At 45.4% G+C, this 27305-nt stretch overlaps 1 protein-coding gene across 1 annotated transcript in view; it reads left to right on the top strand.

Annotated features, from left to right (window-relative positions):
- COL20A1 (collagen type XX alpha 1 chain) overlaps positions 1-22093 on the top strand; it is a 49711-nt gene extending 27618 nt beyond the window's left edge. Inside the window, exons 22-40 of the mRNA XM_057378327.1 lie at positions 2435-2473; positions 4178-4316; positions 6001-6143; positions 6497-6606; positions 7257-7415; positions 9338-9415; positions 10031-10117; positions 12226-12279; positions 13081-13176; positions 13688-13741; positions 14088-14141; positions 14443-14496; positions 15854-15925; positions 16600-16635; positions 17917-17983; positions 18797-18985; positions 20303-20380; positions 21180-21335; positions 21800-22093. Coding sequence (XP_057234310.1) covers positions 2435-2473; positions 4178-4316; positions 6001-6143; positions 6497-6606; positions 7257-7415; positions 9338-9415; positions 10031-10117; positions 12226-12279; positions 13081-13176; positions 13688-13741; positions 14088-14141; positions 14443-14496; positions 15854-15925; positions 16600-16635; positions 17917-17983; positions 18797-18985; positions 20303-20380; positions 21180-21335; positions 21800-21813 — 1679 coding nt within the window. The 3' untranslated portion in view covers positions 21814-22093. The remainder of the gene's footprint in view (positions 1-2434; positions 2474-4177; positions 4317-6000; positions 6144-6496; positions 6607-7256; positions 7416-9337; positions 9416-10030; positions 10118-12225; positions 12280-13080; positions 13177-13687; positions 13742-14087; positions 14142-14442; positions 14497-15853; positions 15926-16599; positions 16636-17916; positions 17984-18796; positions 18986-20302; positions 20381-21179; positions 21336-21799) is intronic.
- Positions 22094-27305: the final 5212 nt, after the last annotated feature.

Genomic DNA, 27305 nt, shown 5'->3' with positions numbered 1-27305 from the left:
TTGAAGAATGAAGCAGCTTAGATAAAAAGTATTTTTTTTGTAGCCAACAAAGAACTAAGTTTTCAAGTGGTTTATTGAGGTGTTCAGATCACAGTGGAAAAGTTCTGTGAACTTTCAAGCAGAAAACAATCCTCCCAAAAGGCTGATGAGTCACCTTGTAGAATTTAATATAGTTGTTTGGCTCTGAAAGCTGAAAAGGCAATAGAAGAAATACTAAATTCTGTGTTTTATAAAGGACTTTCTTCTGAAGGAGAGACAATATGTAACAATGATGGGAAAACAGTCGGATGTGCAGGAAAACACTCCAATATTGATGTATAACCAAATTATTGAGAGAAATGCTCTGATGTTGCAGGAGTGAATGTTTATTGTACAGTGAATAACTGCATTGGGCTGGGGTTTGGAGAGGGAAACAAAAAACAAAGAGAATAACAAGACAGCGGGAAAGACTGTGAAAAAATCTTCAAAGCAGAAATGAARCCACCAGTGTCAGGAATCCTTGCCCTGACTCTGAGATGCTTCAGCCAAGCTGAGCATGGCCAGATCAAAGGGCTGTGAGCAATCCCAGCCTGGGAAGGAGGGGAGAATTGCCAAGGGTGTGAGCAAGAGGCACTCTGGGGCCTGGGCAAGGGTCAGAATGAGCTCACAGACTCCCAAGAAAGAAAGTCAGATACCTGGAAAATGGGCAGGTTTACAGCAGGCTTTGGGTTCATTTATTTTTTGTTTTTCATTCATCATGCTTCAGTTCCAAGAGAGCTGGAGAGGGACTTTTTACAAGGGTGTGGAATGACAGAACAAGGAGAAATGGCTTCAAATGGACAAAGAGCAGGCTTGGATTAGACATCAGGAAGAAATTCTTCTCTGTGAGGGTGGGGAGGCCCTGGCACAGGTGACTCAGAGAAGCTGTGGCTGCYCCATCCCTGGAATTTATTSGAGGCCAGGATGGACAAGGTTTGGAGCAACCTGATCTGGTGAAAAGTGTCCCTGCTCATGGCAGGGGGTGGGATGAGATGCTCTTTTGGTCCAACCCAAACCATTCTGTGATTGTAACATTTAGAAAAGTTGGTTTCTGGAAGGGGAAGGGGAAGAGCAGTGTCTACGTAGAAGATCCAGGGGATGGTCAGTCTCCGAGTTTCAAGGCTCAACTTTCAGAAATTGATTTTTTACCTGATTTCCATAGATTCTGAAATAGTTTTACACCCAGTTCTACAGGACTTATGGCATGTRAAAAGTTAAACATCAGTTTGAGCAATGGAGGTCACAGCACCTTGTAAGTCTTTGTGGTTTAAATCCTGGTTTTACTGGTCCCTTGGCCATCAGAGCCACAGGTTTGGGTGCCCTTTCTTCAGCATGAAGAATGGCATTGAAATTCCCACAGGCTTAGGAATCTCAGGTCTTTTGGGAAGGGTAAATAACCTGTAAATTTTTTTGCACATTTTACAAAAGTTAGGAATGAGAAATGGAAAGCCCTGCTCTGCTGATGAGGTCAGAAATGGCATTGATGCAGGAATGGCAAGGCTGTAATGAAGCCTCAGCACAATGAACTCTTACATTCTATTATCCTGGTGACCTAGAAAGCCTCTTGTGAAACAGCCCATCTTGTCAAGTATCCTTGATTTTCAGGGACATTTCTCATTTTCCATCGAGCATTCCCTTGGTCCCAGCTCCATCTGGCATCCCTGGCCTGGCATTTACATGGCAGCAGATAAYTGAAAGCAGCATTCCTGAGCTGTTTTCTAAAGCAGCCCCTTACCTGAGCCTTTAAACAGAGTGCTCACAGCCCTGCTTCCAGCTTCACATCCCAACCTCTTCTCTGGTTYTGCTTTTTGTCCTGTGGCATCTCACAGGATTCATCAAGAGAATTTCTGAAAGACAAACTGCAAAACTTTGCAAAACTCTCTGTGTTTTCCTAAAGAAATCAAAAGCCAAACTCTCAGGTTGAGATACATATTTTTGCTGTGTGTGTTTTTAATTTCAGGTACAAAATTTGCAACTGCGTATATCTTTATTTTACCACACTACTAAGGCACTGTTAAAAAAAAAAAAAGAAAAAGGGTTTTGATGTCTGTTTTTTTTTTAAAAAAAAAAACTTGCCAAACATGATGCTCCCTTGTATTTGATATCATCAGGGGCCAGGTGACTTAGTCAAAATAGAGTGATCATGAAGATGTTTGATGATGAAAGACACTATTTTTATTTTTGTGAYAGGCAAGCCAAGAAACAACTTTCATGTTTGCATAAACATCAATTCTCTCTTTCTCCATATATATAAAAACAATGTTAAAGTCCAGGCTCTGAATGAAGCTGAAGGATATTCTAAGTTTTGCTGTGTTTTTCCTCTGCTCTACCTAGAAGAACTGTGTTCATTTTGCTTCCATAATCCTCTGCTGGCTTTTTTCCTCTGACAATTTTCCCCTTTTGTTCTGTTCCCCAGCCTGCCCCACCATCACCTCCAYGGAAGGCTCCAGAAGAGGTACAGTAGCACATCCAAGCCCTGGTGCTGCTGGGCTGTGACTGRAAACACTGCCTGCTCTTGATTTGGAGAAATGCAAGAGCTGAGAGGGGGCAAAATGGCCCAGTAGAATGGGGAGGAGTATGAGAACTGAAATTGGAGCATATATTTTATCAGGTAGAAGAATATTCTGCAGTACCTGAATTGTTATGCTGTGCTGCTCTACTAGCTCATATTCTCAGCTGTTATTGCTTAACACCGGGATTTTCACCGGCCTTAAGGAGGTGAAACTTCAAACAGCSCTTGAATTTCAAGAGGATTTGAATTCCTAACTCACAAAGGCTCCTCAGACTGTCAGACTCAAAACCTCTCAGTGTGTCCCCAGGATCACCTTTGCTGCTCTCAAGGAGGTCTGGCTGCCCAGGAGCTCTCTGTGGTCAGGCTGTGAGGATTTTTCTGGGGCWGAAGTTCCCCTTTCTCCTGTCTGTGCCATGGCAGCTGTTCAGGGTTTGCTGCAAGTGTTTCTCAATGAGAGACCAGTTAATTCTGCTTAGAAATTGGTATCACCTCCTTTCCAGAAAGTTCTGTGTCACAGGTGAGACTGAAACTGGCTCCAGTGCTCAGGTGTCATTTCATGTTTGCCCAAGGCCAGGTTGGATGTGACCCTGATCAAATTGATCTCGTAGGTAACAGCCCTACCCATGGAACCACATGATCTTTAAGGTCCCTTCCATCTCAAGCTGTTCTCTGGTTCCATGGTAATAACGTCATTACATTTCAATATATTTTAATTGCGACTCAAGCCTTCTCTTCCTGCACATTTTAAATGAAATTTCAGTGTCAGAAGCTCTGTACCAGAGATAAATGGCCCTCAAGTAGGTCATTCATTTTGGCAAACTCCCTTGTACTGTTGGAATATGAAAAAAAAAATAAAATAAAAGCACCCTGGGCCAGCCCCCAGGCAAAATTAAAACTCAAGCCAAGAGACTGCAGCTGATTGTAAATGGTGAAGGGATGAGGTGATCCAGAAATGAAGCCCTTCCATTTGCTAAAGAAGGAACCATCTTCTTCATGCCAGTCTGCTGCAAACCCATATAAACTCAAAAATAATCCAAACAGTGAGATCTTGTCTTACTGGACAGAAAACTGAAATGAAAATGATTTGAAGCTTTAATGATGAGCCAGAGGCGATGTCAGAGGTGTCAGGGGAGAATCTCTGCAGCCCACACAAGGCAGGTCACCCCTGGGTGTCTCCTGAAAATAGAGAGAAATGGAAATGTGCGTATTTTAAAGTTTTTTTCTTATTTTTTTCTGGCTCTCACATGTAAGACATTTCAGAGTAGAAATAATCTTCTCTCCCTGCTAGCAATTACTGGACTGATTCCATGCCTTTTGAAGATAACACTTTGCGTGTAGTTGAAATGGAGAAATTGTTGGAGTAACATCTTTCTCATTCCTTTTTTCATTCTGAAGATTTGAAAACACAATTGTGAAAGCCTCCATCTTTWGTCCACTCTTCTCCAAGAGGAAGAGATTACAACAAACATGCACAAAGGGTTCAGGCACAAATTTATTTTACCTGGCTGCCACTTGTGGGGTACACTTGAGCTGGTGTCTTTTTAATGCATTTTCTCCTATTGCCTGCACTAATTCCACCTGCTTTTCAAACATACTTCCTTTGCACTCTTGCCTAAACAGTGATTTTTCTGTTTTCCTTTGTTCCAGGATTTGACATGATGGAAGTTTTTGGCTTGGTAGAGAAGGAATATTCCTCCATCAAAGGCGTGGCCATGGAGCCCTTTGTATTCAGTGGTTCCCGCACCTTCACCCTGTTCAAGGACATCCAGCTCACCCAGAGGACMAGGTGGGAGCAGAGCTCTGGCTGTTGCCATCCTCATCCTCAGTCTGACACCACGCACACAGGAAAGGAAGGTCACAGTTTTGGGGAGGAATGATGCAGCCCCTCCAGCAACTTCCAAATGAAATGACAAAGATGATGAGCTGAACCAAACCACTGGTAGATTGGAAAAGATGCCAGAGGGTTTTACTTAATGTATTAATAAATAAACCTCTTTTTTTTTTTTTATTGACTTTCCTCAAGATGAGCTGTCATGTAGAAATTCAGGGGGCACAATAGTATTTATTATGTTTTTTGTACAGCCAAACATTTTCACAGTGCTGTTTTTTGTTTCTATAAAATCACTTTTTTTTTTCCAGCTTTTTAGCTGCTATGATGGACATCAGGACCATGTCACATATGGACACTGCACTGTTCTTTAGGCATTCTGTCCACAGCCACCTCCCCTTCAGTGGTGGCAGCTTGAGGTCACATTTTCATCTTCAATCCCTTCTCCTAAACATCTCTGGTTTGGAGAGAGATCTTTGCTTTAGCAAATATTCCTCTCGTAGCTGCTCTCTGCAGCCTGGGCTGCTCTGATGAGAGGGAACAACCACTGGCTCTGGGTTGTGGCTTGACCCCATTCCGTTGCATATGAAGCTTCTCACAGGGTCCCAAGCAAGCCAGCAGCTCCCATGACCTCATTCCTTTTTTTTATTATTATGAATCAAGAGTGATCTGACTCCTGACGTTCATTGCTACTTTGTCTAAAGCCCAATTAYTGAGCCACTGACTCCACTTAATCTCAGTTAAAGAAGCAAAGCTTCTTAGAGTAAACAGGATGGGGGAGATTCAGAGAACCCTTTGGTCTAAATGCTTGGAAAATGATGGGCAAATCCTTTTGTTCAGCTCTYATCGATGCCTTTCCAAGGACACTGCCCCTTCAGAAACAGAGAGAGAAAGAATAATCTTATATTATTTATGAATTAGTCCTGAGAAGATGCTTGATGTGTTTATGCCTGTGCCAGTGTGTCCTGTTTCAGATTACAGRCGTGTTTCAGGCACAACCAATTTGACCTTCCCTTATTGCCTTGTATCCTGTCACTGCCCAAATCCTGCAGCTGGGATGTGGGGACACAGAGGGGGCTTTTCTGTGGGCTCAGTGATTATCCCTGAAGGGCATTTACACCGATTTAGGATTATAGAAATATTTAGGTTGGAAGAATCACCAAGTCCAGCTATGAATCTAATGCTGCCAGGTCTCCCTAAGCCAAGAGTTTTGTGCCAAGGTTTAAAGATTTACCCCATGATGTATGGCAACCATTCCTCCTTCTTGAAGAGGAGACCTGGGGGAGTGTTTTAGGATCTGGCAGGGGTTTTTTGTAGGCCTTGGGCTCTCTTCTGAAAAGCATTAAGGCTGTGCTCTCCATTGCTCAGCAYTCCCTGAGGCGGCTCTGGCAGTGATGGATTGACACCGACTGCTCCTCCTGAGCATCCCCCAGGAGCAGGGGAAGGTCCACGAGTGCTCATCACTCARCACAGACTTCAGCAGCCTGAGGGGCTCCAGGCTCTTTCTGGACATTTATCATGATCAACTCCTGGGACTGAAGCTTTTCCAGGCCCTCCTGCCCAGGGAACACACAGGATGAGGCTGCAGGATATTTCCTGTGTGTTGAAATCACTGATATCTCCTTTCTTTGTGCCATTCCAGTGATGTGCACCTGTTTGCCATCCCACCCGAGCACACCATCACCATCCTCCTGCGCCTCCTGCCCGACACYCCCAAGGAGCCCTTTGCTGTGTGGCAGATCACGGATGAGGACTTCCAGCCCCTGCTGGGTGTTAACCTGGACCGTAAGTTTTCYTCTTAAATAYGTTAAATTCRGTGTTTCCATGCATTTTGCAAGCAGCAAAACTCACTTGGGAAGTTTTCCTTACTCAGCAGCCGTTCCTTGGGAAGCGTTGTTGTGGCTGCCAACCTCGCATTTAAAACTCTGCCCAGTGCAATTGAAAGACATGTTTTCATTTCTATTCTACTTGTAGCATACTCTTTATTTTTACATATTTTTCCCATTATTTGGAAGTATGTCTTGATAACATAGGAAATCTCCCACCATGTTTAAACCTAATTATTTACTATTTTATATGTGCGTGAAATCAATTTCTTTTTTAACTCTAAGCTGTTATTTGTCCTATTTTCCCTGTAGCCAGTAAGAAATCYTTGACCTATTTCAATCATGACTACAAGGCTGATTTACAGGAAGTCTCCTTTGACCAGCAGGAAGTGAAGAAGATATTCTATGGGAGCTTTCATAAGGTCCTGATCAAGAGAGGGAGAAATGTGTCTCATGGTCTCACTCTGGTCTGGGAGTTATGTGTTGTTCAAAGTGAAGAGTGATTATCTAAAAGCTTTGCATCCTGATTGCCAGGGAAGTGGCCAATCTCTTTGATATGCTGAAATTTATAATTGCAAAGAGTTCAAAATGTAATTTGCACACATTGATTTTCCCCTTTTTCCCCAGACTCCAAAAAGGAGGTGTTCTTTAGGTCTTAATAATCAGGAAATTTTTTTTTTTTGAGTTTAGAATTTTGGTGACCATTTAGTTCTGGATGAAAGGAAAAGAAAATGCAGCTTTGTGAGAAAGCCACTTTGTCACTCATAATAGGGTGGGGGTTTTGCCTGTCTCTGTCCTCTTCACAAAGGTATTGCACCTAAATATGCAACGAGCTCTTTCTGTGGGTATCTGTGGGAAGGTTCATGGTTCAGCTCCAGAAAGACTTCTCCCAAGGAGAGGGGTGGGGATCAACAAGGGAAAGCACATCCTAAAATTTATTCCTGAGCCCCCTTGATTCAGACACTCATTAAAAACACCCTCCAGTGCCAGCAGCAGGCTGGGAATGGGACAGAAAAAGAGTCTCTCATCCCTCTGGAAAGCCCCAACACCCCTTTCCCCACCTGCTGCCCAGGTTCACGTGGCCGTGAGCCACTTCAAGGTCAGGCTCTTCGTGGACTGTAAGAAAATAGCAGAGAAACCCATCMACACCCTGGGCAGCATCTCCAGCGCCGGCTTCATCATGCTGGGCAAAGTGACCCGGACCAGAGGRCCCCGCAGCGGCTCCGTGCCGGTGAGTTTGGGATGTGCTGCTGGAGCTGGRTGGGCTGGGGACATGGGGAGGAGTGCTGTGTGCCATCACCCTGCACAGCTCTGTCCTGATCCTGCTCATTCCTGTGATTTTAATGAGCTTTCCCAGCACAGGGAGAGTGTTTTTGTCTCTCCTGCCTTGGTTTGGGGACTGTGATGGGGTGTGGCCAAGTGAGGGTGTCCCAGAGGGGTCTTCTGCTGCTGCAGGCACAGCTCCTGTGATGCTGAAGCAGACAGGAAGGTTTGGGAATTGCTTCTGTGAGGGAAGTTGAGCACATCAGCCCACACTGAGTGATGTCAGGAAATGCTGAACGGTGGCTGAAGGCAGCAGGGGTGGATGGGCCTCAGTCTCCAGTGTGTTTGCACTTGTCTGTCTGCACGAAAATGAGGGGAAATAATCTCCACTAGAGGAGCTTTTTTGGGAAAAAAAACCCAACCCAAAGACAGCGTGTGGGAATGTCCTCACTGCTTCAGCCAGCACTGCAAGGAGCTGCTCCCTGCAAGGGGACACGAAAAGGGAATGTGTGGGCTTGGTGTCCTACCCTGTGCACAATCCTCAGGGCAAAAACACCCTTCTCTGGGCAGCCTGTCCCATTCTTACTCCCCAAATCAGGAGTGTTAATTATGTGCAGAATTAATGGCAAGTTCATCACTCACAAGGTTCTGGCTGGGCTGCAGGAAATCATTCTGATTTCACTGATCTGATGTGAAGATCTTGCTTCTTGGCTCTGCTTTTAGCTCTAGAATTCCAGGGGGAACAGCTCATCAGTTGATTTATGACTCCCATCACCTCAAAGTAGCATGGTAAAAACAGTTGGTCCCACGTGCATCCTCAATTGCAAACTGAGAGTCAGGAGTCTGGGATACACCAGGAAAAAAGTGGAATTACTCCAAGATTTGGGGTCTGCTGCGTAACAAACCAGGGGACAGTGTATTCAAGCAGTGTTTACTTAGTTCCTAAATAAATTCCATGGCTATTTGATCTGAAGCCTATGGCCATCAAGGCAAGAATCTGTGCTTTCCTCACCCCTCCCAAATTCTCTCTGTTACCAGCTCAGCCAGACAGGTCTGGCCAAATAATGAAYAGCCTTGTGCTGCCCCTGCTCCCGTTGTCTTTCACACACAGCAACATTTCACGTCTTCCACAGCTCTGCTGCCCTTGAGAAGACAGAGTGCCTCATTATTGGTTATCATGGAACCTGATTTAATTTARGAAATCTTTAAATGGCACTTGATCCACAGGGCTCATCTGTATCCGTGTGCTGCCTGTCACCCTCCCTGGGCTGTACAGYTTGCTCCTTTTTAAATGCATGGAGTGAAAGAAAAAAAGAAAAAAAAGGATGAGAAATGGTGTCAAGGAAAGAAAAATTAATCTCTGCCTCATTATTTTGTTTGGCTTTGTGCAGTGTGTGCTSTTCTGTTAATCAGAAAGGGAAGATGTGGCTGCTGTGAGGGAGGCAGTGACTGAGAGTGCTTTGGGTTTTTGGGGAGGGGATCACATCTCCCCTGGGAGATGTTGCTGCCACATTTGCTCTTCTCCCCATGCCCCCAAGGGGTGCAAATCAAAGTTTGCTTTCACATTTTGGTGGTGCTGAAGCCCAATTAGTGGAGAACCTGCTGCTATTGCAGGGCTGTGAGTAAATTGGGGATCTGGCTTTGCTGGTGTGAAGATGCTTTATTGACTTTCTTAGCAAGACAGAGACCTGAGGGCTTGTGGAACTCTCAGTCTGGGGGTAGTTTTCATGTTGTGGCATTTTGGGGACACAATTATAATTGGGATCACACAGAGGAGCCCTGTCAAATCATCACTGAAGATTATTTTTATCACTTGAACTTCGTRAGATTGGTGATGGGTGGTGGGAGCTGATGCTCCTTTCTTACCAAACTCTTTTTTTTTTTCCCCAGTTCCAGCTGCAGTCTCTGCAGATCTTGTGCAGCAGTGTAGGGGCAGAGCAGGACCGATGCTGTGATCTCCCCGCACTGGTAAGAAAAAGGGCACCACTCTCATCATTGACAGGAAACTGGGGAGGATGGAACAAATCTGTGACACCACAAATGATTTTGATAGACTCAAGAGGGAAAGTGGTTTTTGTCTTCTTCTCTTGGGAATAACATCAGTGTGTTTCTTGGGGAAGTAAATAAAACTGTGTTCGCTTCAAAAATAATGAAAACTTCAAATCCTGGTGCAGTGCAGGTTTCTCCTGTCACGACCTCATCCAGGAGCCCTCACAGTCCTACAGCTTTGTTGCCATCTCAGCTCTGAAGCTCAACATCCCCCACTCTTCCTTTCACTTCTCGACACAGAGAGTGCTATGTGGGGTGTATAAATACGTAGAAAGGAGAAAATTATCTTCCAATATGTGTTTTGCTCATTGCATGCAGGGCTGGTTCATTTTTTTTTTGGTCTAAACTTGTTATTCAACAGAAAAAAATAAAGCACTCGATTGCTCACAAAAATCTCTCAGTGGAGCCGGAAAAAAAATTCGATTTTCTTCAAGTAAAAGACTGAATTTTGAAACGCTGAGTGTTTTACTTGTGATCCGTCCTGCTCTTGCTGTGCAGCTGCTCATGACTGKTTTTGGCTTGATTTCATTTCAGAGGGATGAGGACACCTGCCCTACCCTGGCTCCTGCCTGTTCCTGCACTTCTGGGCCCCCGGGCTTGCCAGGACCCCCAGGGCCCCCTGTAAGTTCCCTCTCCCACCCGTGTGCTGTGGGTGCTGCTGTTGCTTCTTTTTTGTGGAGTGCTGGGCACGTGGATAACACTCCTGGGGCTCTGTGAGGTTTTAGAAACATGAAATTGCTCAGGTTGGGAAGGATCCTACAGATCATCGAGTTCCCCATTAATCAGGGCTGCCAAGTCCAGCACTAAATCACCCCAAGGGTCACATCGACACCTYTTAAATCCCTGCAGGGATGGTGACTCCACCCCTGCTCTGAGCAGCCTGTGCCAGGGCTTGRCAGCCCTTTTGGTGGAGAAATTTTATCCTGATGTCTAACCTAAACCTTCCCTGGTGCAACTTGAGGCCATTTCCTCCCATCCTAAGTCAAGGAGCTTTTCCAGGGCATGGCTGAGAGTTTCTCTTTGAATTTTGGATGGTGATGAAATGGGGAGATGGAGAGCTGGCAGAGCAACAGCTGCAGCTGGGAACAGGCTGAACAGCTCCTGCTACCACATTAATCCTCTTAGGAGAGGAGGACAGGTCACCCTCAGTGTCTGCAGAGATTTCATGGCTTGGAGGCTCTGAAACATTCTGTAAATTTAAAGAAAAAACAACGCACCAAAARAATCTTCCTATCTGGATCCTATGTTAAATTGGAGCCTTGTAAGTGTCTGAGTGGGTGGACAGTGTAAAGAGRAAGGGGAGACTCTGCAATCCTGCCTGTCCCCAATGCTCTCTTTGTGTTCAGTGAGTGTCACTTGCAAGAAAACCCTGAAGAAATGAGGGGGAAGAGAAAACAGTCAGAACATATGCAGTGTGCTCAGGAGAAAGGGCAGAAATTCTGCTCTATCCATTATGGGTTCAGGAAAGCCATCAGGAGCTTAAATCACAGCAGAAAATATTCCTGTTAAACACTAGGAAGCTGTCATAAAAAAAATTTGCTTTTTGAAAATCTGGGGGAAAATGTTTAGTTTCACAAACCAGCTGCAACCTGCCCAGAGCACCTCAGTTCAACCACTCCAGGTGCTTTTCTCCTGGAAAATAACCACTATGGAAACATTTGCTTCCTTTTTCAAGTGAAAAGATTTGGGATCACCTCCTGCATTGCCCCGTGGTTCAGCTGTGAGTTCAGTGCCTGCAAGGAAAGTGCCTCATTGCAGAGTAATTACTTGCTCATCCTGTGGAAGTTTAATTAACAGCACACTCCACTGTCACAGTTTGCTCCAATATCCTAAGTGCATAATTACCAGCTTGCATTGCCCTGTGGTTTAAGCATCTCCACAGACAAYTCCTTAAAGAGCAGGRCTCTTTAAAGCATTAGAGGAAATCRGGTTTTGACACATAACCTTCTCCTCACACCACCGAACCCTTGGTAATTTGCTGCAGTTCCAACAGCACTCTTATTTTTGAGACTGCAGTTAGCAAGATATGTCTCACCTTGTATTTATCACGTTCTTAATGAATGTTTCTGACCAGATCCAGCTGGCTTCTGCCAGGAGTTTCTGGRCACTTCTGAAAGGACCTTTCCCAAAGTTCCCTGCCTGTGCTTCTCAATTAAAATCCACTGGTTTCTTTAGATTGAAGAATAGCAACATTCAGATTAAGATGTCAAAAATTCACACGATGTGTGAGTTCATGTCAGAATGTTGGTTCCTTCTCCCCAGCCAGAGTTAGAGTTAAGGTCTCCCAGAGATGGGTGCTGTCCCTGATTCCAGCACATCTCCAGGGCTGATGGAGTGAAACCCAGCAGAGTTCCAAAGGGGTGTAGGTGTGAGCAYTGCTTCTTTTCCTTCCCAAGTGTGTTCCCATGTCCTTATGTGTCATTTTCTCAGCACGGATCCACTGGGGCAGTTGAAGGGGAGTTAAACAGGTTGAAATTCATCTCTTCCTGCTGGGGGTGAGTGCTGTGCTCCCAATGATGGTCATGGAAGGGCTGTGCTGTTCCTTTCCTCTTCCCTTTTCCACATTTCCTCAATGATTTGATTAATTTTCTCTTTGTCTCTGTTTGGCGTGAGCTCTGAGGGGCAGGAAACCTCTTTCACTGTGTGCAGCAAAGTGCACCAAGGTCTGCCCCCAGGCTCCTGGTAACAGTGCAATAAAAATGATGATTTTCTTTGTGTCCCACTGGCAGGGCAGCCCTGGGAGGAGAGGACCTCAGGGGGAGCAGGGGGAGCCAGGACCCAAGGTGAGTCCTGAGGCTGTGGACTGTCTCACTGCACCGAACTGAGCCCAAATGGAGTTTTAATAACCCAACAATGAGGATGGGATCACTTATTATTAATKAAATGCTCAGTTGGGCTTTGGAAATGGAGGTGATGAGCCTGATTGTGCYGAATTAATGCACTGTACATGGTCAGCAATGTCCTCTGAGAGCAGCTGTGCTGGGACAGGCTCAGGCTTCGTGCTGTGTTTGCTGCTGCTGCCAAAGCTCCTGACCAAAATCACTGGTGCTGCCCTGGGGAGGGGGACAGAGCAGAGCCACAGCCAGAGGTGGATGTGAGGAATGGCTGGGTATGAACCCCCCAAATCTCTGTGCAAATGTTCACAGCTCCGTGGAACAGCACAGGGCAGAGCCAGAGCAGCCCATTTGTCCCTTCCTTGGGGTGACAGCTGGGAAAGGAGCATGGCTGCAGGGGAAAGATGTGGGGGAAGGCATGGGAATGGATACAGGTGACAGGAATGGGGTAAGGAACTTCTCCCTTTGCTCTCTGACCACCTAAAATTACAGGAATAACTGCCTGGGAAGGGGAATTGGGCTCTGCAAAGCAGCCTCTGCAACTTTGCTGTCTGCTCCCATGAAAGATGAACCAAAACCGTCCACCTAAAATACCAAGGCAGCTGAGGTTACTGGAGATGCCCTCAGYGCCCCAATTTCATCCTGAACCCTGTGTCTGGTCCATGCTGACCCAGGCTGGGCAGTGCAGCTCGTGAGGAGAGTGAGCACCAGACACTTTCCTCAGGATTGTTTCTTTCTCTCGGGTTTTAGGGTGAACCAGGCCCACCKGGACAAGTAGGACCAGCGGGTCCCAGTGGCCAGCAAGGCTCTCCAGGCTCCCAGGGGATCACAGTTCAGGGTCCTGTGGTATGTGACATCTTCCATCACCTTTTTTCTGTCCCTTGCTCTTTGCAGTGAGGACCTGTCTCAGAAATGGGTGTCAATACTGTGATTGATGTATTTCCATCACCCTCACTAACAGCTGAGCAGCTGCACAGGGAGAGATGACAATCAGTGGGGTTTATGCTGACGAGGCCCTGCACTTCATCATTGTGGCCAAAGCCTGCTTTTGTCCAGACTCTCCTTAATGGGCTTTTATTGAAAGCAGCCCAGTGGGGSCCCTTCCAACTCAGGATATTCTATGAATATTCAGGCATTTTCCTTTCCAGTGATCATCACTGCTTGGCAGGGAGTAGTGGCAAGGGCTGCTGCATGTCTGGGATGGCAGAATCCCTGTGCACATGCTGTGGCTGTAAATTACCCTGGAACACTGCRGGGAGCAGGAACAAGCAGGGATGTGGATGTGGAGCAGCAGGATGCTGTTTGCCTCAAAGGGCTCTGCCACTTGCCCAACTGTGTGCTTCTGTTTTAATCCAAGGGGCCACCAGGAATTAAAGGAGAGAAAGGAGACACTGGAATCCCTGGCATGCAGGTAATGGTAAACTGCATTCCTTCAACTTGTCCCAAAGATTTGCCCTTTTTTTTCTGAGTAAATGCTTTAAGCAAGACTGAAAAGTTGTTGYTGTTGTCCTTCTGGGAACTGTCTGTCATTTTGGAATGTCATCACTTTCCCTAGGGAAACTGAGTCACTTGGTGTAAGGAAGACAGATCTATCTGGAAACTAGATATGACAGAATTAAAGCTGGGATGACAGTCCTGGCTCTGTTTAATAAATAACTCTCTTTCTTCTTTGACCTTTTTCTTCCACCTCCTGTGAAAAGATGAATTAGGGCAATGATAATCAGATGCTGACTTCACCCAGGCATTCTGATTTACAGGGAATTCCCGGTGTGCAGGGAGCTCCAGGCAGGGATGGACTTCAAGGTGCAAAGGTAAAACATTTCAGCCCCCAGGTTTTGTGTGTGGGTGCCAAAAAATCTGCTRTGARTGTCCCAGCAGAGACCCAGAACATYCCAATGCACTCAGTGCAGAAATGAATGGTCTCACAAAGCCAGAGAGATTGGGGGAAAAAAAAAGGGATCATTTGAGGTTTGGCCAAATTTGAGCAGGTGCCACCCTTCTTRCTGCTTGACAGATGCTTTTTGTACCCATTTTTAGCAAGTTCCTGTTAAAAACAGAAATGGGGGTCTCTTGACATCCTCTCATTAGTAAATGACTGGGTTTGGTTTGCAGGGGGTGAGGGGCCTGGAAGGCACAGCGGGACCTCCAGGACCTCCAGGACCAAGGGTGAGTACTCCCTGTGAGTGATGAGCACCAAAATCCATTCCCCAGCAGAGTTTTGTGGTTTCACCTGGAAGTGTCGGGGTCAAACCCCCTTCAAGGGGTACCATGGGAACCCCTGGCACATTGTGCAGGGACCCCTTTCCCTGCCACTCTCAGTGAGAGAAGAAAAACCTCGGCTTCTCCTGGCAAGTCCTGAGGGAGATTCATCCCAGTGAGGAGATTCTTGTTTTGCTGTTCTCACTTTCCTGACACGACTGTTTTTTGGTTGAGTCGGAGGTGATTTGGCTTGTTAGACTGAAATCAGCAGGAGCTGGAGGATGCAGGCAGTGTGAAAGGTTTCTCCCCACATCACTGCCCGTGTCTGCTGCCAGGGCTGATGTAGATGGGTGTGTTTGCACTCTGTCGTGCCCAGGGTAGCAGAACCTTTAGATCTCTTGATTCACAGCTGCTAATTGGAAGGCACCACAGGGACACTTCATTTTACATGGGAAACTGAACCAAATTTGGGTTTAGGTGATGGATGGTGGATCTGAGGAGTTACTGATTCCCACAGCTCAGYCTCACTGCTGAATTGTAAGGAATTTGGCAGGTGTTGTGCTAAGTTATTTATGGGAGCCAAGGTTGAATTCAGCTCATAACTTTGACTCGTTCATCCTGGGAAGATGTGGAGCTGGCAGGGTTGAGCCTCAGCTTTTTAAATATGAGGAAAGCACTGTCACCTTCAGAGCAGGCTCTAAAAGCTGTTCTGGTGCTGCCTTGAAAACTATTCTCATCTTCGCTGTTCAGAAAAGTTTCTACTATCTCCTGAGTTTAAATGTAACAGCTGGGAATTTCTAAAACAAAGTATTTCTACTAGTTGTTTTTGGCTAATTTTTTTCTTCCCTTTATGGCTCCAAAAGGAACAGAAACTTCACAAAGAGGAGATGACCACAGAAGGCACTTCCCCCTCTCTAAGCTGCCRTTAATGCTGTGAAATATTAGAGGCCAGCATAGATTTTAAAGGAAAAAGAAAACAACTACGTGATATTGGGAGAGTGAAGAAATTGTTGTGCTCTAGGCTATGTCTAAATCTGAATATATAATGAAGGATCAAAAGCCTGGAGGGTATAAACTACACTGCAGTTTGTTGGTAGAGCTCAGCTTTGCTGGTTTGGCCATAATTGAGATGGAAATGGGAAATGATGTGAACGTGATTCACACACGGTGTGCTTTTAACAGTGGGCTCATGGCTGCACAGGAAACTCAARGCTACTGTTCCCTTGCTTGAGTCCTCTAAACTCCCACTGCTGCTGCCCCTGGAGCCCTTGAGCAGAAAAAGAAGTTAGGAAATAACTGYATTTTGAATCTGTAATATCTGCAGGGTTTCCAAGGAGCAACAGGCACCCGAGGCAGCAGTGGCGAGAAGGGACCACCGGGTGATGTTGGGCCAACAGTAAGTTTCTGCTTTTGGGTCTCAAAAAAGGCCAAGATATGGAATAACCGAATAAAAACGAGCTCTTCCCACAGCAGCTCTGCCTCAGAGTATGAAGAATTATTAAAATTCACACTCATCCTTCTTAAGGCAATGCCTGGGTATTCAAAGCCCTGCTAATCTGTTGATAAAGCATTCAACAAATCCTACCTCACTTCGTCCTCTGTAGATTCACCTGCTACACAAAATCCAGCATCCAAGTGAATTTCTGGTGTAARATTCTAGAATAAAGCAAGAGAGTYRCTCCTGAGCTGGAGCAGCCAGCAYTGGGCTCGTAGGTGCCACCACAGATCAAAATGTCACAGGTATTTCTTCTCCTCAGATGCTAAAAATCGCCTGCTCAGCTGGGAAATCTGTTCTGTGATTGCATCTGAGAAATTTCTGCATCCATATTGGTGGTGTTTATGCTCCAGTTACTGATTTATTGTTCCTTTTTTTTTAAAACCAAAATGTTCCTATGAACTTAAAGCTCTTAAGATCACTGCCATGAAATCAAGGAAACAACGAGAGTGTGAGAAACAAACTTTATACTCCACATCCCACTAATGTAACYCACATCCCCACTGAATTTCTTTGTTTGTTTTCTGTTTTTCCTTTCCTTAGGCTTCATTATTTTAATTTTTTTTCCCCTGCAGGGGCTGCCTGGTCCCAAAGGAGAAAGAGGAGAGAAAGTGAGTTTTTCTGGTGCCTGGTGACACTCTCAGTGCATCCTACAGCCAAAAGAGTGGATGTGGTAACCTGGTTTGCAGCCTTTGCTTACAAACACAAGCCAGACCTCTCCAGTGCTGGCTATACCTACTGTTTATTGCCTTTTCTTTCCCCCCACAGGCTGGGCTGGTGGGATATCAATAATCCTACAGTAATCAGGAGCTCCTTAGTATCACTTGTAGCAATGAAGCAAAAATGTCAAATGCAAATCCATTCTTTGCTGAGAAGGGAAAAAACCAAACCCACTTGGTTTTGCTTTGCTCTGGTTTAATGTTCTGCAAAAGGGGACTCATTTGTAAAAATCATTGTCTGTGCCCCAACAGAGAACCTTGGCAGTCAGGACACCCAGACCGCCTTGGAAGGTTATTTGTTGGGAAAAGAAGTTTTTCAATTTTTTTCAAGTTTTTTTTAATCTTGGCTTCTGGTTAAATCAAAATGCCACATCTTTCTAGGAGYCACTACCCAGACTGACTCATGCAAATTTGTTTTCAGACAGGGATGAGGTGCTTTTGTCTCAAGTTAGTGCCTCAGTATTATAATTTTTAAGGGCATTCTCCTTCCAATTCTACCATCTTTTCCTTATCTTGACTTTTTTTACATTGGAACTTTCCATTTTCCCCTCCCTTGGGTGCTKTGCAGAGCAGGCTTTTAAGCCTGGCTTATCTGCTGATCCAGACAGACACGTGTGTTTTAAAAACAGTTCTGGAAGTACGTGCATTAGATATGAATTTTCACAGCCATTTTTTTATATTTAAGCAGGTTTTTGCATTTTTATCACTTTCCCCTACTTTACTAAAACTTTCTAGAGGGCCCYTCATATGTGATTTATTCAAAATACAGTAATAATCAATATTCATAGAAGATGGAGTCAAAGATAGGATGTTGTAAAATCTGATCATACTAAATGTTTTACATATCACAGAACACTGAGTTATAGACTTAGCATCTTTTCTGATAAAATTTGAGGGTGAAATTTGCTCTCCCTTTTTTGGTAATTATTTAGATTCGGTCTGGTCTTTTTGATGAGCAGGAGAAAAGCAATTATTGATGTTTCCAATTTCAATTTTCTGGTTTCAGAGCTTCGTGATAAATAAATAGAGCTGCATTTCACAGTAATTAATATCTCTGAAACTCAAGCTGAGAAAATGAATGGGCGGAAAGCTATCATGCATTATAATATCGATCCTTTCTMAAAGATATGAATACTTCCTTTTTTCCTTAATTTTAAAAACGCTTYATTTTAGGGGGAACCACAGTCCTTGGCCACAATTTACCAGCTCGTTAGCCAGGCTTGTGAGAGGATGATTCAGAGTGAGTATAATCAGCCCAGCTCCTGAATGTGTTCATGTGATGGAAGGACAAGGGGGAATGGCTTTTAACYAAATATTTAGGTTTATATCAGATATAAAATCGTTCCCTGGGAGGATGGTGAGGCCCTGGCACAGGGAAGAAAGGAGAAGCTGTGGCTGCCTCATTCCTGGAAGTATCCAAGGCCAGGATGGATGGGCCTTGGAGCAACCTGGGATAGTGGGAGGGGCAGTGGGTAGAACAAAATAATATTTAAGGTCCCTTCTAAATCAAGCCATTCTGAGATTCTGTGACTCTCTGGTAGTGGAAAGCCAGAGGAGAGACAGCCTGAAGCTGTAGTGATCCCAGGAGCTCCTCCACCCCGTGCCCTGCTGAGCACCACCAACAGCAAATGTCCCATTCTGGGCTCTGACTGCTACCTTGGCTTTATTGGGTGGCATTAGCACCAAGAAGACCTGTGAAATATTTATTTGCAAAACCCTCTGGTGTTTTGCAAAGCCTCCTTTATTTMTTAAATGGAAAAGCTTGAAACTAATTTGAGAGAAATTATTCTTTCAGTGGTATGTGCTGATTCCTCCGAGACGAGGTATTTTGTGCTGTGATGTGCAAAGAGAAGCAGTGGCTTGTCCAAGGTCAGGCACCAAAGTCATCCCTCAGCTGCCCATCTTCATCTTCAGCCTTTCTCACTTTGTGCTGACAGCTTTTTAGCACTAGCTGATCATTCTAAGTGCCTTTTTAGACAAAATCCTTTGKTTTTTATCTCCCTTCTGGATTTCCCAGCCAATGAAATGTTTATTTTCTGCCTTGCCTTCTCAGCACATGTGTTGAARTTTGACTCGTTCATTCATGAACATGCAAGGAAGCCAGTTCCCATCTGGGAGGAAAAGTTAAAACCAGGAGAACCAGGACCACCAGGTCCTCCAGGTCCACCTGGGAACAGTGGAGAAAGAGGAGAAAACGGCAGCCCTGGAGAGCCAGGAAAAGATGGGTATCCAGGAGAGAGAGGTATGGACAGAAGCATTCACAAGCATTTTTCACTGTGTCTTTGACACTTTAGTTAAACATTTCAGTGCCTTGAGTGCTACTGTAAAGATAATCCATGATATTGTCTCATTTCATTGCTGGTTTCCTTTTGCACTTCTCAGTTCTTGGAAGAGACATCAAATTTATAAATCTCAAAGAGCAAGGAGAAGCCAGGTGCAGCCCAGTCTATTTTCAAGCTCTGCATTGAGGGAAAGGCCAGTTTGGCACCATTTGTAGGTTTGAGGAGATGGAGAGTTTAATTTTAGAGGGCAGGAGGCTTTTCCTACAGAAAGGTAAAAGAAGCAGCCATTTGGCTGAACACATGGTGGTGGAATAGATCAGCTTTGGGCAGAAATGAGCAGTGTTGGAAAACACTGATGGAAGRCATGAGGCAACTGCAGCAGTCTTTAAAAAGGAAGCAAGTTTCTGGAGCAGTGAAAGACAATGAAAAACAGACATGACAAAAAAAAATAGATTAATATAACCTCAGAAGCGGCCTCAGTTATTGCACACAAATAAGTGAAAGGTGGAAAGATGCTTTGCTTGTAATCTCAGACAATGTTTGTCAGTGGCTCAAAAACTGTCTATCAAAATAAAAATAAAAACATTGGTTTCAGCAGTGTCCTAACACCTCTGAGTAACTGGAAATGTTCTGTTTAACTCATTCCTCCTGCAGTAGTCAGTCTTTGCTGGTATCTGCAGAGCTTATCAAAATGTCACTTCAGAGAGGAGGGAGTAACAACCTGCAGATTTTTCCASCCTGTCAAGCAGGAGATGGGAGAAGATTGAACTCAATGAAAAACCACCTGAAAGACATGGCTGATCAAAATATTTTCATCTTAAAACAACGAAAAATCATGTTTTGTCAAAATGTACCTGTTTTCTCTGAGAGGTACTGTTTTCATGAGTAATGTAACACAAGAACAGCAACCCTGGCTAACCAACACCTGGTCAAAGAGACAGTTCAGCTTCGTGGTTTGTTTGATCCACATGAAGAGCACTGAGGTGGACCTGACCCTTGGGCTGGTGCAGTGACACTACTGCTATGAATYTCTCTGTGAAAAATGTTCATTCCCACCCCTATCAGGCTGCAAATCAGTGCTGCTTGGATCRAAGGAATCAGTGCCCTGTTGGTCACAGCAAGAGAGGGTTCCCAGGATGAATGGAAGCWGGTGGATGTTTGTTGGTGCTGCCCAGGGCTGTGACTCCACTTTGACACTTGGGGACACTGCAGGAGCCTCACTTCGGGGGGAAATGTGAAATTCAGTGAAGCAACACTTATCTCTCATCTCTCAACAGGTGCCCCAGGRCCCAAAGGAGAAAAAGGCATGTCTGGAGCCAGTGAGGAAGGCAGCCAAGGACCCAGAGGCAGAACAGGTAGAGGGACCACAACCTCTGTTTATTGATCCAGCAGGGCCACGGGATGGTCAGCAGCTCTCAGATTCCAAGCAGCATCCAGCTGAAGGACCACTGTGGTGGGGGTGGACTGAGCTTCCCAGCACAGCCCTCTTGGCAGCATTCTGGAGGGTTCCTCTCTGCTAAGAGGCAAGAGATTACTCCAGGCAGCTTCCTCCCTCTGGTACCCAATCCCTGGGGATGATGTATTTTAAGGACCTGGGACACATCCAGGGAGTTTTAGTTTTGCTGCCTTTTTGCATGCAAGACCAGAYGCTCGGGGGATAGAAGCTCTGAAAATTCAGCTCAGGGAACATAAGGGTTTGTGAGTAATCTGTGAGGATTTGGTGTGCTCCTCCTCCACCCTGATCCCCTCCACTGGGATCTGTGGGAAGTTTGCCACTGGCATAACAAACCAGGCAATCTCMAAAGAGTGTGGTCAAACACATTATTCTGCATTTAATTTTTTATGGCTGAGATGTAAAGACACAAAACCAAAGACTCTGGGATGGATGTGGGGTTAAGGTGATTCTCTGCATTGACACGCAGGTGGATTTTGGGTTCTCATAACCAGGCTCCATTTTCAGCTGAGCTGGGCACCCTTAAGGTCAAGAATAAGACCACTGGTTATTGGGATTCACAGCAGGTTTCCAGCTGGCAGATCCACCAAAAAGCCATGCTCAAAAAATTCCCTTCCATGTAGGAATGGAGGGAAATACAGAAGAGGTTTTATGCTGCTAAAGCAGATGTGCTACAGCTCACAATGCTTCTCCTTCTTCAGGCCCACCAGGAGAAGTTGTGCAGGGGAAACCAGGTCCRAAGGGTTACCCTGGGAATGCTGGTCCTCCAGGTTTCCCTGGTGTCAGGGGACAGCCTGGGCAGCCTGGATATCCAGGGGGCTGTGATGCCTCTGGATGTTACGAGGCTGAGAGAAGAGGTAAGTCCTGCTTATGTCAGTATAAAAGTTTGATTTCATGGCTGGTCCCTGGTTACTTCTCTTGAGCCAGGCAGAGACCTCTGTTCAYCCTTCAGGCACCCTCAGTCCTGCAAAGCCTCCCCTGCAAAGCAATCAGGGTGATTCCTGTGCAACCCACACGGATTAAAACCAGTTCTGTGTGCTGTTCCTCAGCCATCCTGCATGGATTAACACGTAACACAGGTGGGGATTGATCCTGGGGGATCAGTTCTTCATGTCCCAGCAATGCTTCCATGGTGGATGGAAAAAGGAACAATTCCTCACTTCCTACATTTACATTTCACGGGGGCTCAGTGCTACAAAGAAATCCACTGTCATGGAACAAAAGGTTTACAAGGGAAAGGGATTAATTCTGTGCCATTCCTTCTCAGACCTTGGCACTGATTTATTCATTTGCTCAGTGGCCTCATCCTTTCCACACACAGATTTCGACCCCTGATGGCTGGGGCAGAGGYAGCTGAAGACGTTGCTTTTCCCTGGAAGTCTCTGGAAGAAAACTCCATGCACTCCAAAAGAAGCAGCAGCCCGAATAGCAGATGTGCTATGTATTTTTAATGCCCCATCATTTCTGTATGGACAAGTGCATCAAACAGCACAGCCACCAGCCCAGCCTGTGTCAGGGTGAGCCCTCTGTCTGTGCTCAAACTCASATGGCACAGACAAAGGCACAGCAGGACACTCAGGCTGACAGACTTGCAAGAAGAAATACTGTATTGAAATGCTCCAAAATTACAGATAATTTCTGCCCATTTGTCTGCTTGTGGTCTCCTTTTGTCCAAGAAAAACAGCACCTTGTGAGCAAAAAGAGGCAAATCCACTGGAGAAAAGCTGCATTTTSTGTTGGCTGCCAAGGTAACAAAGTCTAGCACCATTTTGGCTGTCTCTGCCTTTGGCAGAATGCTGATGCTTTCCTTGCAGGGGTGTTTTGTACACAAACATGGCAGCSAGAGATCACCTCACTGTGATGTGACAAACCTGTTCAACTCCTTCTCTGGGGCTTGGTAAATCAGGCAAAGCCTTTATGAGTCACAACCCTGTGCTGAGAGGAGCTGGAGATTAACCTACTGCCTTTTCCGTGTCTCCCTCCTGCAGGCTGAGTAGCTACTTTACATTTTATCAGGTGGAATATTGAATAGCTCTGAGTCTGGCTTTTTCCTGTATGACATGGAAGTGATTGTCATGTTACACCCCTTTCCYTGCCATCAGCTGGGATGTGTCTGCAACAAACCATGCAGATACTGATAAAAATGTTCCTCCTCTTTTGCAATCACTGCTTCAGGCTGTGCTGGATCACAGCTTATAWCCTGCCTGAACTCTGATTTAAACCCTACCCCTAAAGCAGAGTGACACTAAAAGTATCAGTACAGACTTTTCAAAGCTGTTAAGAGGTAAAAAATGGAATATTGTGCATGTTCCTGTGCATTTGTTCTGGATGTGTAATTTCTGCAGTTMCATGCAGGCTGGCAGCCTGGGTGCTCATCCAGCCACAGCCAACCTTTGAAAACTTAGCAGCAAATATATTCATAAATCAGATTGTCACATCAATGCCAAGGAGAAAGACATTTACTGTAAAAGAATTGAGGTTTTTTTTAGACAAGGAGACCAAATATTATTTCTTCTYGTCATTATGGAAAAATTCTGTAGAGCTAAGAATTCTGCTCAAGAACCTTGGGTTGTGTCAGACTTGTGTGGGAGCCACCCTGCAACAAAAGTCAGATGAAACATGATTACTGCATCCTGTAAACATTTAAAGAGTCCTTGGCTTTATGTATTCATTCTCTAGAAACTCACAAGAATTAATGTTTTCAGTATGACMCACATTCCCTTTGGAAAATGAAGGAAAATGCATAGAAACACCACTCTGATAGAAATAACATTTCTTTTCACTTTGGAGGTCTCCCCAGTTGCCTTGACATATAAAATGGAAATCTGTTATCTCAGGTGAAGTGTTGCTGCAGACAAAGCTCCAGTCAGAAGAAATTGGAGAGGTCAGAGGAGCTGAAGGTTCCAGCACATCAGGAACGCAGTGTTTGGGAGGGACACATTCACAGGAACACCCTGCACAGATGATGGGAGTTGCAATGTTTCTGTTTTTACAGGTCAAAGAGCTTTTGAACTGTGTTTTGCCTATTCCTTGGGGAAAAAAAAAAAAAAAACCCAAACAAACCCAACAAACAAAGCCAAACCTGCATTAGGCTGGTTCAGAATGGCTCTGAATTTAACACTGGGTATAAACCCCAAAGCTGTGATACCTGGCAGGTGAAAGCAGTGGGCAGCAAAGGCAAGGAGTTAAAAAGGATACTTAGACAGCAGAACTGAAAATTATTCCCCTGAAATTCTCTCAAAGTGGGGAAGGTGAGCAGTGCAATAAGAACACCTGCATTTGCAAGTAATTCTGCTTTTTTTCTGACTTAAACCAGTCAAAATTCCCAGTTCTGAACCTGCTGTTCTGCCTCTTCAAGTTAATAACTGCAGGTGATTTGAGATAGAGCTCCTTTATGTTTCTTTATCAACTGTTTTTGAAAATTGGTCACATCCCCTCACTGCCTGTCTTGGGATTTGATYTATTTTGATATAAATTCRAGTGACATTTGCTTTTGTCTGATTRKTTCAGATACAACAGRAAGGGTCAGACTTYAACAAAATTGGGTCCCAACAGGGCTATYGATTAGGAGAAAGACAACCTGCACAAACAACTTGTCCATTTATCTTCCTAAACTTTGTCCCATGGGTGGTTTTATTTACTYGAAATCAAGGATATTTAGTCCATGTAGTGTCACAGAGCCTGTGCCAGTGCTTTGTAACCCAATTCCTTGAGGCAAGGAGCATTTCTGCTGGGAGATTTTAGGCACTGAGAGTTTGACCCACCTGGTGGATTCTGGCAGAGGTTGAGGACCTTTCAGTGACAGATATTTTTGCAATAAGCATCATTTTAAGGTATTGTGTTGCTCTCAGGAGTTAAGATACATCCACAGAGCAAGCAGCAAAGCTTGTTATGCCCTTTCTCCATGACTCAACAGCTTGACTGGACCAGAATTAAGGACTTGGAAACAAAAAGATATCCTGGGAGAAGATGAGAGATCTCATTAATGAACATCACTGCAGTGGGGGAGGGCCAGGTGGGACCAGGGAGCCAGGTGGGGCTGTTATGGGGGTGTTTTTCTTAGGATTGTACATAAATCTTGTCTCTCACACCTGCATCTTTCTGCCTGTCTCTCTCCACACCAGTGAATTTCCACCAGTCCAGCTTCTTGGTAGCTGTCTAGAAAAACTTATCTGAAAGGGAGGTGTTAAAAGYTGTGTGGATTAGCTTGTTTTGGGGAATGAGATGGAAATCAGGCCTGGAAATGCTGGGGAAATGGGGATTACAAACATCATCCTGCCAGTCAGCTGCAGATAAAACACCCTGCRTCCTCTGTGGCTGGGAAGATGATCTGGACAAAGTGAGCTTTAGGGAAGCTGAAGAAAGAAGATGTAGGGAGAAAYAGAACAATGGAAGTAACAGAGGTTATTCCAGTCAGTTTTCTTCTGCTCGTGCCCAAAGGATCTATGCTGCAGGGAAATTATCAAACACTGTGGTAAGGATTCAATCTCTCCTGCACAAGTAAAACAGAAAAGATCAGCATCTGTGTCTGCTGTCTTTGATGCCTTCGGGGTCTCTGAGCTTAGTTTTGCACTCCTGGGACCTGAAAACCGTTTACTTTGCTCTGGATCTCTTCCAAAACACTTTTAGAGCTCTTGTTGTGTCCCGYTCTTGCTTCCTCACTCTTCTTCTGATGTCAGCTTGTTCACTCAAGTCCTGGGAATCATTTCTGAGCTGGGAACAGTACAAATGCCAGCAGTGTGGCTGCATGCATTTTCCTGGAGGCTTTCATATGCTAAAGACCTCTCTTTGTGTTTCAAGGGTTTGAAATAGCACCATTATTCATTATTCTACAGTTATAGTCTGGTTCATGTCCCAGTTCTATTCCAGTTTCTGATCATTGGATCCTGTGGAGGRATTGCATCCTCCTAAACAACATGTAGGAGGAATAACCTGCCTAAGAAAGAGCAGTAGATGTTGTTTCCTGRTTTCTCCCCTTGGAATTTAAAAGGAAGTGCATCAGAAGCAAACTCAAGAATTTATTTGAACTTTAACCTTGGGTACTACTAATGCAACATGAGAAGAGATGTAATGATCACTGCAGAAAAAATGAACTTCCCAATATGCTACCTTGAACACCTGGCTCTTATTCTGTCCTTAAACCTTTATCAATTCTCCTGGTGCCTCTAAACCATTCCCTTCTGCTCTCAGGGCCCCAGCAGCAGCTCTTGCTGTCCAGACACCCTGATTTGGCTTTGGCTGTGGCTCCACTGCTGCCTAAGCCCGTCTTTGATGGGAGTTGTGAGCAGAGGCTCGAGCTGCTGCTGCCTCCATCCCAGCCTGGAAACTGCTGCTGGTTTTATTGCTAAAAATGTGCATGCACAGCCAAGCCTCCCACCTGCTCCATTCTAGTGATTCTCATGTGTTCAGGAGGAGGAGGAGGAGGAGGAGGCAGCGGGAGCTCTGAGCAGCCATTGCGGGCATTACGGTGTTACAATACCCCTGACCCAGCAATGCCCAGGGTCAGAAATCTTCCACCTTTGTGATCCTTTTGTCAGTGCACTCAAAATGTGAAAAGAGGCTGGAGAGGGCCCAGGCTGCCCCCATGACCCCGTGGTGGCTRTGACAGAGCGAGAGGCAGCCCCGCTGTGTCGCAGCCCCGCAGACKGCAGCTGTGCTGGTACATTTATGCACCAGACCTTGAAGATGTTCGACTGTTTGTTTTCCTTTCATTGCCATAAGCAAACTCACTGACTGTGAAAAGGGATAAATTAGCATCTCCAAAGGCTGAGTCTCTCTTCATTCTGAAAACAAGCAACGAGGAGCAGCAGCTCAGTCTCCCTTATCCTCCCTCCCTCCCCGAGCTGTGCCAGCACAGCTCTTCATGGAACTGGCCCAAACCATGGCTACTCTGGGCTTTTCTGTCAGCCAAACAGATTTTAAGCACTTGGCTGAGTCTGCAAACACAGAGGTCAATTGTAGTTTTTCAGATGAGGCCTCACAGGCTGATGACTGCATTGATTTTTAACCTGTGCTGTTGGGTCTGAGTGCAGAACTTGAATTTCAAAGGAGTCTCTGAACCACATTATTTGGGTTCCAGCACTGCAGTMACGAGCCTGAGCACTGAGCAGTGTGACAGCAGCAATCTCGTATGCCAGATGCCACACAAGGGTGACACASCCCTCACCTGGGCTCTCACCTGGCTCTGGATTCCACCAGAACCCTCTGTGCTGCCTCCAGGCTGCCTGCCTCTCCTGTTTCCCTAAATTCACTCAGGGTAAACTCCCCAGTGCCCGGCTCCTGTGTGCTGATCCCAGCTGTGGRGTGTGCAGCAGACCCCAGAGCTGCCAGCCTGGCCTTTGAGTGGCTCTCTCGTGGCAGATCCTGGGGGATGTTGGATGTCCAGACCATGTCTGTCCTTGCCTGCACACCCTGGTAAAATGTTTGGAAGCCCTTCTGCCTCTGGGAACTCAGAAGGAAGCAGGGAGACTCTGGGCTGCTCCCAGCAGTGAGGATGGGAATGGTGAGCCAGACCAAACCCAGCTGGACAGACTAAAACACAAAAAGTTTCACCTCAGCATGAGGAAAATCTGCTTTAYATTGAGGGTGGCAGAGCACTGAGGSTGCCCAGGGAGGTCACACATCCTCCTTTCTGAAGCCTAAATAACCTTCTGTAGGTGACCCTGGCACATTTCTTTATTACCCTAACGTCATCCTGGACTTCTGCTCTGGCTTCACCATGTCCCAAGGGTTCTACAGCTCAGGGTGAGCCTCTGCTATTTTGCAGAAGCTGTAACTTGGATCCAGATTTCCTCTGGAAGCACACTGAAGTGTTACCAGCATGGTCT

The sequence above is a fragment of the Malurus melanocephalus genome, unplaced genomic scaffold, assembly GCF_030028575.1.
Source record: "Malurus melanocephalus ecotype Western Australia unplaced genomic scaffold, MMel_1.1 scaffold_353, whole genome shotgun sequence".
Lineage (NCBI taxonomy): Eukaryota > Metazoa > Chordata > Aves > Passeriformes > Maluridae > Malurus > Malurus melanocephalus.
The sequence above is the reverse complement of the archived record's forward strand: the minus strand, read 5'-3'. Positions and strand labels throughout refer to the sequence as shown.